Below are 11,221 nucleotides of genomic sequence, written 5' to 3'. Positions count from 1 at the left end.
TAGAAAGTTTTGGAAAGAAAACAAAGATGAATCTGAATATGATTCAAACTCGAGAAGAAAATACATGCCACCAGCCAATTCAAATTCAAACTCAACGAGGCCTTCAAGATCATCGTCAGCAGTTGCTTTAAATAATGGTGCTTCAGTACGTCGCAGTGTTTCATCTTCATCATCTAATTCCACAAGCGGTGTTCTTCCAAGAGCTAGTTCAAGAATTGGAAGTACAAGCTCCAAACCCACTTCGAGAGTATCATCACTTTCGAACGGAAATGCTGCCATAAATGCTGAATTACAAAATGAGTTGAATGCTACAAAGACAAGATTAGCAGAAAGTGAAAATGAATTGCTAGAATATAAAACAGCAGTGGATGCTTTAGAAACTGAAAGAAATTTTTATTTCAACAAGTTGAGAGAGATTGAAATTTTGACTGAAAGTACAAGTGATTTATTGAAAGATGAATCAACTGTGGAACAACATCCAAGTTTGAAAGAAATTTTGTTAAAAGTTCAAGAAATCTTATATACAACAGAAGAAGGGTTTCAAGTTCCTGATGATATTACTGAAGCTCAAGATATAAATATGGAGGAGGAAACTTTTTGAGCATAAATTGGTGAAGAGAGAAGTGTTGGCTGCTAGTGGATGAGATGAAAAATTTGCATATATGTTAATAATGAAACAGCTTTTTTTTACTACATCATTCCAATTTTCTCATGTAATCAAATGATATTCTCTATGTACAAGTTATATCTTTTTTTGAAAAAAATCCTTCATACTGGTGCAGGACCTGTTTCTTCAGGTGGGGGAGGAGGTGCACTTTTACCACCTCCTAAGTATTTCTCGAAATCTGCATTTTCTTTGAATTTTCTAGGACCTAACAATCTAATCATATCATCTCTTGTTAAAACTTCTTTTTCTAGTAATAATTGTGCAACTTTTTCAACACCATCAGCTTTTTCCACCAATAGGTTTTTACATCTTTCATAACATTCGTCAACGATTTTTTTAACTTCAAGATCAATAATTCTTGAAGTCTTTTCACTAAATGGTTTTTGAACTTGGAATCCACCTTGATCACTTGTATCAAATGATAAATAACCAATTTTATCAGACATACCTAATGTTTTAACCATTGATTCTGCGATATTTGTAACTTTTTTAAAATCATCATGAGCACCGGAAGTGACAGATTTGAAATGTAGTTCCTCAGAAACACGGCCACCTAAAGCCATAGTCATACGATCTTTGAATTGATCAGTAGATAATAAATAACGATCTGGAGGTAAATATTGAGCATAACCTAAAGCACCTTGACCTCTTGGAATAATGGAAACTTTTAATAATGGATCAGCATATTCTAAATACCAACCACAAATAGCATGACCAGCTTCATGATATGCAACAACTTTCTTCTCATCTTTTGATAAAACTCTTGATTTTTTCTCTAAACCTGCAATAACTCTTTCAATGGCTTGTTCAAAATGTCTTAACTCAACAAATTTGTCCCCATATCTTGCAGCGATTAAAGCAGCTTCATTACAAGCATTCGCAATATCAGCACCTGAAAATCCTGGAGTTAAAGCAGCTAATCTACCACTTAAATCATCATTTTTCTCTTCAACAAATCCATCTTCATTAATCTTTAAAGTTAATTTTTTCAAGTGGACTCTATAGATGGCTTTTCTACCTTCAATATCAGGTCTATCAATAGAAACATGTCTATCAAATCTACCAGGTCTCATTAAGGCAGGATCTAAAACATCTGGTCTATTTGTACCAGCAAGGACAACAACATGATCTGAGCTTTCAAACCCATCCATTTCCACTAATAATTGATTTAAAGTTGCTTCTCTTTCATCATTACCACCCATTCCACCTTTACCTCTTTCTTTACCAATTGCATCAATTTCATCAACAAAAATGATTGCAGGAGCCATTTTTCTAGCAGTTTTGAATAAATCACGAACACGAGATGCACCAACACCTACAAACATTTCAACAAATTCTGAACCTGAAACTGATAAAAATGGAACACCAGCTTCACCTGCAGTTGCTTTTGCTAATAAAGTTTTACCAGTACCTGGAGGACCTGATAAGATTGCACCTCTTGGGATCTTTGCACCTAATTTTTCATATTTTTGAGGGTTTTTCAAAAATTCAACAAATTCCATAATTTCCTCTTTTGCTTCATCACAACCTGCAACATCTTTGAATTTCGTCTTAATTTCAGTTTCTTGATTAAATAATTTTGCCTTACTTTTACCAACATTAAATAATCCAGACATTGGACCTCCAGCACCACCCGAGCCTTGACCAACTCTTTTCGTTAAATAGTAAAGACCACCTAATAATAAAACAGTTGGTAAGAATGGGACCAAAATGTTTAAAATAGATGCTTTTTCAACATAGGCAACAGGGATTCTTTCATTTGGAGGGATTTTCAAACGATCTTGGATTTCATCAATTTGTTCTTCAAATACATCAACGGAACCAATAGTGAATGCAACGGATGGTTTACCACCAAATGAACTAACACCAGCTTCAGATCTCAATTCAGCTTCAACCAAGTACTTATTGACAACATACACTTTTTCCACTAAACCCTTTTCTAGGTATTTTGATTTGAATTCTTGAAATGTTAAAATATTTTGAGCACTGCTATCACCTGGAGTTATTAAATAGAAAACCAATGTAAGACCTAATGTTAGATATAAACTTCTGTAAAACTCTTTAGATTTGAAATATTCACCCATTGTTTGATAGTCCCTTTCATTGTTTTTCTTGCCATCTTTCTTGTTTTTCTTATCTTTACCATCTTCATCTTTAGCATTGAATCTTGAATATTGGAAAGCTAAAGGTTTATAACATGAAAATGAACGGACATTTTGATTGAGTAATGGTTGTCTCTTAAGGCAAACATTTGAAATGTTGGATATTCTTGTGGATAATCTTGAAGATATGAACCCAGGTCTCCCTATAAGCGCAGCACGGGACCTTAGAGTGTTCATGATTGTTACTTAGTGGCAATCCTCTTGAAGATGTTTATAGTGTGGGTGCCTCCTTGGAATTGGAATAGACTCGAAACAGCAAAATTTGAGCAAAGCTATTTCCGATCTAGTAAAGCAACCTGTTATAAAATGATCTTAACCACCAGCAACAGCTAACAAATCAGTCTAATGCTTTCTTTGGCTTCTTTATGAGCCTTCTCCAGTCCTTTCAAACTCCCGAAGAAAGTCAAAAACGAATTTTGACTGTTCGCGAACTTTACCCGGCAAATAAACCTAATACGTTTAAATTCAACTACAATTCAAAATGCAAATGCAGATTTCTCTCTCTATTAAGCCATTATCTTTTTCTCATTAAACATCTATAGGAGCTCTATGTAGTCTCCGAGTTGCTCTTTTTGGATCCCATCAGCTTCTTCATGGAGATCCATCCAAGTTACGTTTTGAAATAATTCATTATTCTTGGTGGATTGTATCAAATTATCAACAGATCTTTCCTCAACTAATAAACTAATGGCATCATATCCTCCAGCACCTGGGACCACACCAGAGATGACACCATTGATCTTATTACATTCATCTAATAATCTTGTTTGAGGTTCTGGTTCAATTTCAGCACCTGATTTAATAGTTATTTTTCTAAAATTTGAACGAACAATTGAAGTTGCTTTTATAATTTGTTTAAAAAATTGTAGTTTTTCTTCATCAGATTCCATAACTTGAATTGAATTATGGGTTTTAACAAAATCAAGTAATTTTTCATATTCATATGGATTTGTATCACATAATTTATTAATCTTATCTAAAGATTCAACATATTTCATATTTGACTTATCTAATTCATTATAAATTTTAGAACTCTCGGGATCTTCACTTCTCCATTTCAAAACTTTTGAAACTAATTTCGGAGTATTTGAACCACCTTTGATATCACCCATTATCAATCTAATACCATTAGGTAAAGCGACTTTATCATTTCTGATACCCCACTTAGTTTCATTAACTAATTTAACCAATTGTTTATGGTCTTCTAAGGGGGTGATTTCATTTGCAGGTTTTAAATTGTTGATTAATGAAGGATCAAATCTTTTATAAACGATGGAACCAAAAGTGGCTGCAGCAATATCGAATCCTGAACCAACTTTCCCCTGTGCCTGACAATGAGCGATTTGAGCAAGATTGTGTATTATTTGTAGCTGTTGTTTTGATTTCAAATCTAAATCTGGTGAATAACATGAATAAAGAGCAGTTGTTAACACGGTGACTAACCCAGCAGATGAACCTAGTCCGGTTTTAGGGACATCTGTGATCTTTTGTGAATGGTAAGAGTATTGTCTTGATCCAGATGATCTGGTGGTTGTGTTCTCTTGTGAATGGTAACCAGAATCTGAAAACACTGTTATTTGGATCTTGGAATGTTGATTTGGATTGATATAGGCCAATACTGTAGACACTGTGGATTGTGCAAAGGGGTTCACTTTACCATTCTGCTCAGTGCACACGCCGTCCTTAAACAGGTAGACCCATTCACCATCGAGGAACTGCGGGCTCTTGACGGACACCACCGTCTCTTCTTCACCAGCACCACCATCGTCCTTCTTCACCACCGCGTGCATTCTGGAGGACAATGCCACCACGTAGGAATCGTACGCTCTGTCCAACACCAAGTAGCCTCCGGCCACTAGCGCCTTCCCCGGCGCACTGTACGCTCTTAATCCTTCAGAGCCCAATGCCATTACTCTAATCAAGTCCAATTGGCTCGTTGGTTCTTTCAAATGCTCCAAAACAGACTTTTCTAATTCAAATTCTCAGATCTCAGTTTTTTCTCAATTCTCAAAAAGGAAAAACCAAAAAAAAAAAAAAAAAATAACTTTCGCGAAATTCGCGAAATTAATTCAAAACAAAACTAATCAAATATTTTGAGATAAATCCAAACCCTGTGGCTCTATATAGCTTAATAAGTAATTAGAAAATACAGGTATATTTTTGTAAAAAAAAAAAAAAAAACTAGACACATCAGAAAAAACGTAAACAACAACAACTTGGAAAAAAACTGCAGAATCAATTCTTCGTTATGCTTTTTGTTGGTGTTGGATCAATTGGTAGTATTGGATAATGTCGAGAACCCTTATAGGACTAGCAAGCAAGTCAAATGCTGCTAAAATTTTCCATCAGATGTCAGTCAATCTGACAAAACCATATTTGGCAAAAACAAATGCATTGGCCTCATCAAAATTACCTCCAAAACCATCCAATTGGGAATTCAAATCAGGTTGGTATAGATATGAAGAAGGCAAGAACCCTGAAAAAGTGTCGCATCCATTAGAAGACTCTATAAGTTTTGATATTGAGCTTTTATACAAGATTTCTTCATTCCCAACGTTAGCTACTTGTTCTTCTACAAAGGCATGGTATGGTTGGGTATCACCTTACTTAACTGGTGAAACTTCAACTCCAAGTGATTTAATCCCATTGAATCCTGAAAATGAAGATAAGATCATCATTGGTCATAATGTGAATTTTGATAGATCAAAAGTATTGGATGATTACATCTCGTATAAAAATTCAAATAGTTTTTATATTGATACAATCTCTTTATTCCATTCAAGATATGGCACTCCAACTATTCGGAAACCCTCGGTGTTTGTTAAAGCTGCTGAATCATTATTCAAAGGAAATGAAGCTCCAAAATTACTAGATATTTATACACCTGCTGATTATCAATTACACACTTTATATCAGAAACAATTTGGTGAAGTTATGAATAAAGATGTTCGGTCATTTTTCGATTCAACTTCAAAAGATCTTATCGTAAATGAATTTCAAAATTGTATGAATTATTGTGCTGATGATGTTATTAAAACTCATAGGTTATTTGCTGAATTTTGGAAGACATTTTATGCTGACTTAAATCACACAATGGAGTTTTTCGCACTAAAAGAAATGGGGAATAATAAAGTCACACTGAATAAATCAAACTGGGATGAATTTGATGAAAGTTGTAATGGGGAAATTGAACAGGCTACTAAAAGATATAAAGATGAATTGAAAAAACTGGTTTACAAACATACAGGTAAAACAACATATGCAAACCAATTTGGAACGGAATTGATGGGGACAAAATGGCAAAATGATCTCCATTTATTTTATGATAAGGATAGAAAAGATAGATAATGGCGAAACCAAGAGCAAGAATTGGGAAAGAGAAATTAAGTTCAGTTTTCAATAAATCTCAAGTACCTCTTTGGTTAAATGGTTCTTTAACAGTGGAACCTGAGTTTCAACATATCATTGATGATTTCATTAGTGCATCATTTTGGAATTTTTCCAATAAATTTAGCAGTTACAACTATATCCCTACACATGATAAAGATATAGTTACATTACTTCCGGCTATAAAAATATGTGCCACATCATCTGGTCAACCTTTAGAACCTTTATGGATGTCTTCACCTGGCTCTAAGTTGATTGGTTATAACTATAGAAGTCAAATAGTCCCACCAAAAGGCTATAAATATGTTGCAATTGACATCTTTGATGGGAAGTCAACTATTCTAGATTCATACAATTCCCATTTGGTCAGTCCATTCATGTTGAGAAATGCAATTAATAAATTAGAGATCTTACAAGTTCGTCATATAATTACTGCTTCAAGTGTTTTTTTCAAACAATTAGGGATTGAACATTTCCAACTAGCTTCAACTTTCTCCAATGAAGTTAGATATTTGGTTGAAGAAAAGGATGAATCTAAAGCTTTAAAGGTTTTAGAAAATGCTAAAAATTTGTTGATGCTAGCAATGTCTGCAGAATTGCAAACTTTATCTAAACATGGAAATGATGATTATGAAGTTCAACCTTTCGAAATTGACCCAATAGAAGTTGAAAATCAAGACCCTACACTTTTATTCAAACAATTTTCGGATCTATACACTACTCAGGAAGAAACAATTGCTAGTATGGGTCCGAAACCACGTATGTTTTATAGATGATACACAAAAACATTATAATGAATAATCTATTCCTCTCTAATTCTATTAACTGAAAGTCTTAATTTAACTAGATTTGTAATTGTCTTGTTTACATCAGCTTTTAAACCATTAGCCTCAGCAACTTTAACAACATATCCATTGATATAATCAACTTCAGTATCTCTTAAATGTAAAGTATCTTGTCTCATTGATGAAGAATTTTGAGCATTCCAAACAGTACCACATAACACAACATAATCTACTAATGATTGTTTATCTAGGATTTTAGAAGCATTTGGATTCTTTGATAATAATGGATTTGTAGCCATGAAAACATCAATCACTTCATTTGTTATATCCATGAATAATTTTGATAAATCATCAAAACTCTTCAATTCTTTATTAACACAATTGATAATGGCTGTTACAGGATTCATACATGCATTGACCACAAATTTTTTCAATTGGATCAATAATAAATCTGAATAACTCAAAACACTTGTAGCTAAACCTTTTGCGTCTTCTAACTGTTTGAGGAAATCTGGTTTAACAATTTCTTCCTCCTCTGCTGAATTTGGATCCCTTGGGAATTTGGCAATTTTCAAATCACCAAACCCTGCATGAGAAATCTCATAATTATCACCAGTATTTGAAGTGATAAACCCACCATGAGATATAACACCTTGGTAGATATTTGGTCTTTCACCAATGTTTGGCCAAACATCTTTATATAATTCATCAACAACACCTAATCCATTTTGAATTAATAATATGTTTGAAGTTGGTTTGATAAATGGTAAATAATCTTTAAGTGCATTTTGGGTTTGATAAGTCTTTGTGGTGATGATTAAATTCTCAATATCTTCATTGATATCTTTTGATGAGGCCGAATTGAATTTATTTGAGATTTTCTCCACTGGGTCTTTGAATAATCTATTGATATAAATTGTAGATTTATTAATGGATCTAAAATGTTCAACTCTTGCAGGGTTTCTTAACAATAGTGTGATATTTGGACAATTTGCTAAAGAGGAAAGCTCACAGGCAACAAGCCCTCCCATACTACCTGCGCCCAGGATATAAACATTTGTGGATTTGGTCATGTTGATGATGAGATCTGATGTAGAAAGCTGGTGAACGTTCATCGATAGATGAATCTTTTTTTTTCCCAATCGCGATTAGAGAAATTATCATGAGCATACATTGGGAAATTAAAACTAAGAAAACAACACCTAAAACACCTTAAAATGGGAAAACACTGACTAGAAAGTAAAAGGAAAGTGTAGATATTTATCATATAACAGTTATAGACCCTCAACTTGTCTGGAATATCAAAAAAATGGGTTTCGCCCGAAAAAAGCAAAAAATAATGGATCCTAGGAGATTCGAACTCCTGCATCTTACGATATTCGATCTTGAGTCGAACGCCTTAAACCACTCGGCCAAAGATCCTGTTTACAAAAAAATGAGATTTTTGGGCCACTTTGATATGCATACCGTTTTTTCCAAAAAAGACCACAAAACTAAATTTAGCTTGTAAACTGTTTTGATTACACCTTATTATTGTGATAATTTGTTGTGTTTGGGTTGGATAGATAGAGAAGATGATTGGCTAGTAATGTTAATGGTTGATTGGCTGGTTGAGTAGATAATGGTTTGTATTAATATGAAGTAAAAGGTTCCATAATGTATGAAGTAACAGACTCCATAATAAGAAGTATCAGGCTCAATCTATATAAAAACTATATAATGAATTGTAAAGGAAATAATGACTGTTTAAATATTCTTTGTAGATTCTTAGTTCGGAATTCTGTTCATGTATAGAATTGTGTAGAAATTTCCATCATAGACCAAAGGTGAAATTGACATTGACAGAAATGGAAATCCGCAATAACATAATTGGAAAATTGTAAACAATAACTAAACCTTGTAATCAAATGATTTCACAACCAATCATACATCGTATAATTCCATTATACGACACTTATTAGTTTTCTTTATTGTATCTAAATCGTATATTGGGTTGATGTATTTGATGAACTTGGATGAGGAATGCATTTACGCACGAACCGCTTGGATTGTAGGCTTCTCGCTATGTTGGAATTCAGGCTTCCTTATAATATAGAATTAATTAATTATATAATTATTTAATTTTTTTTGATGTTATTATAATATCTCAATATATATATTTTAATTGAATATCATGTGTATTTTATTGAAATGCTAAAAATATAATGTACAAATTATTCATGACTAGTCATGATGGCCTATAGTACTTTTAATTTTAATTTTAATTTTATATATTAGTCGACATATTTAAGCAATACTTTATAAATACATGATTATTTTAGCATTTTAATTTATCCCTTTTGTACTTATCTAAATATTATTATAAAAATTGTTGAAGGGCCTGCAAAAAATTATTTCAAACATGAGACCTACATGGAACGAATCGGTTCGACGTCAATATGAACTTCCTGTAGTATGAGGCCCTGTTGTCGCTTTAGTTTTCGAGTTATTGCTGTTCGAAGTTGGTGTTTTAGTGCTTCCGACCTCCGTTTCGAGATGGCGTGAGAAAAACAAATGTAAACATTGACTTTTCTCTACATCAACGTCTATGAAAAACAATTTAAATCAAGTTCATGACAAAATGAGATGTCCTCAATATGTTTTCTTCGCAGTGGTTTTCTTTAAATTGAATCTATGGAGACAGTTGGATGTTAAGTTGTTGTGATTTATGTTTTGAAATGTTAACAGGCTCAATGTTAATTCCAAGATGGTTCACCAGTTACTCTCATTTCTACTTAATCGAAGTGTCAAGCTACATACAAAACACATTCCCTCAGGGTATCAGAATTTTACAGACACTGGATTTTGAAATTGAAAATGCTAAAGAAGTGTCTATGGTGTTGGGTCATTGGTTCAGAGTTTCATACGCAGAGGTTTGGGAAATGTCGATAAATGACGAAAGTTATTAAAGGATATTTCACATTAATGCTACAATTGGATGGTAAGCTCAAACTTTCAAGACTGCTTTAGTATATGAAGCTTCTGCTGGTGTTGTGAAGGGTGTCTGGTGTACAGGTGAATTGAGAATACTGAAGAAGTGTTGACTACGGTGTTGGGCACATTAATGGTGTTACAGGGTGTTTTGGTACTATCCTGGCTCTACTGAGTACCTGGGTACCATAATGAAGCTACAGGGTGTACTGGTGGATTGAGGAATATTGAAGAAATGTCGACTATGGTGTTGGGTGTTCTAGGAAGTACTGGTGAATTGAGAATGCTTTATTAGATAAGTTCAAGCTTTCAAGGATAGAATAAGATTCTGATGGGTAGGGTTTAGGGTGTACTGGTGGATTGAGAATGCTCTAATAGATGAGGCTTCTGCTGGAGGTGTAGGGTGTAGGGTGTGCTGGTGAATTGAGAATGCTAATTAAGAAGTGATGACTATGATGCTGGGTACTATAATGGATTCATACAACTCAAAAGCTCATATCTCAATGTGTCAGGAGTATCACGTAAATATGATGTTTTTAATTTCTCAATACTCCAATTGGTTTTTCTTCACAGTGAGTCCTTTGAATTGAATTTATGGAGACATGAGATTGTATCTCGATGCTTTTCCTCCAAATCTCGCCTAAGTCTACATAAGCCGAAGGCTACACTCACTCGCTTGTAATAATTAAGTATATTAATTATCAGTCATAGATTGAGTCCCCAGCGATTTTGTACATTATTAATTTAGCATTTTTAATGTATAATCTGATGTTAAAAAACCAAAAAAAAAAAATAACACATCAGATACATTAAAAAAGTACTCGACAGCTAATGTGTATCTCTAAATTAATGCTAAAATATTTAAATGTATATAAATCAGTAGTGGAGACGCCTTAGACGTCAGCTATATCTAATTTTAATTAGCCAGATTTAGAAAAATCACTAGAATAAAAACAGGTAATAATGAACTAAAAAGGTCATTGTACTTATAGTTTTAGCAATTGTAAATATGTGAAAATCACCAAGATATTCCTAATGCTTTTCCTGAAGATTATAGCTGGAACAACTACGTAAAATCTAACCTTTCAATGACAACTATCAACCAACCTTATATTTTTTACATAATCGAACTAATGAGTATCACATCATATATTTGCATTCCAAAAGGTTGACAATTGATTTAATCCATTTCTTTTGATCATCATCAAATTGAACAAGTGTAGCTCCATTATGATCATGAGCACACCAAT

General features: G+C 33.4%; 5 protein-coding genes and 1 non-coding gene across 6 annotated transcripts; 2 read left to right on the top strand and 4 right to left on the bottom strand.

Moving 5' to 3' along the window:
- Positions 1-390: 390 nt before the first annotated feature.
- WICANDRAFT_94176 (ATP-dependent metallopeptidase FtsH/Yme1/Tma family protein) lies at positions 391-3,160 on the bottom strand. The gene has a single exon (XM_019186444.1). The coding sequence runs from the start codon at positions 3,004-3,006 to the stop codon at positions 769-771; it is 2,238 nt and encodes a 745-aa protein (XP_019038406.1). The 5' UTR covers positions 3,007-3,160; the 3' UTR covers positions 391-768.
- Positions 3,161-3,365: 205 nt separating this feature from the next.
- ERG8 (phosphomevalonate kinase) lies at positions 3,366-4,739 on the bottom strand (the record flags this gene model as incomplete). The annotated part of the gene is made up of 1 exon (XM_019181913.1): positions 3,366-4,739. The coding sequence occupies one exon, from the start codon at positions 4,737-4,739 to the stop codon at positions 3,366-3,368; it is 1,374 nt and encodes a 457-aa protein (XP_019038405.1).
- Positions 4,740-5,118: 379 nt separating this feature from the next.
- Positions 5,119-6,177, top strand: WICANDRAFT_79720 (uncharacterized protein; the record flags this gene model as incomplete). The annotated part of the gene is made up of 1 exon (XM_019184940.1): positions 5,119-6,177. One exon carries the CDS (start codon positions 5,119-5,121, stop codon positions 6,175-6,177), a length of 1,059 nt encoding a protein of 352 aa, XP_019038404.1.
- A 269-nt stretch (positions 6,178-6,446) lies between these two features.
- On the top strand, positions 6,447-6,992 carry WICANDRAFT_79719 (uncharacterized protein; the record flags this gene model as incomplete). Its single annotated transcript, XM_019184939.1, has 1 exon — positions 6,447-6,992. The coding sequence occupies one exon, from the start codon at positions 6,447-6,449 to the stop codon at positions 6,990-6,992; it is 546 nt and encodes a 181-aa protein (XP_019038403.1).
- Positions 6,993-7,018: 26 nt separating this feature from the next.
- PAN5 (2-dehydropantoate 2-reductase PAN5) lies at positions 7,019-8,074 on the bottom strand (the record flags this gene model as incomplete). The annotated part of the gene is made up of 1 exon (XM_019182064.1): positions 7,019-8,074. The coding sequence occupies one exon, from the start codon at positions 8,072-8,074 to the stop codon at positions 7,019-7,021; it is 1,056 nt and encodes a 351-aa protein (XP_019038402.1).
- Positions 8,075-8,341: 267 nt separating this feature from the next.
- Positions 8,342-8,423, bottom strand: WICANDRAFT_t85. The gene has a single exon. It is a non-coding gene; the product is annotated as a tRNA-Leu (tRNA).
- Positions 8,424-11,221: the final 2,798 nt, after the last annotated feature.

Source organism: Wickerhamomyces anomalus (genome assembly GCF_001661255.1).
Source record: "Wickerhamomyces anomalus NRRL Y-366-8 unplaced genomic scaffold WICANscaffold_4, whole genome shotgun sequence".
Taxonomy (NCBI): Eukaryota; Fungi; Ascomycota; class Saccharomycetes; order Phaffomycetales; family Wickerhamomycetaceae; genus Hansenula; species Hansenula anomala.
Note: the sequence above shows the minus strand (reverse complement) of the source record. Positions and strands in the feature narration are given on the sequence as shown.

Coding starts and splice junctions, on each gene's coding strand:
- WICANDRAFT_94176 (XM_019186444.1), bottom strand. CDS start 3,006: ATGAACACTCTAAGGTCCCGTGCTGCGCTTATAGGGAGACCTGGGTTC.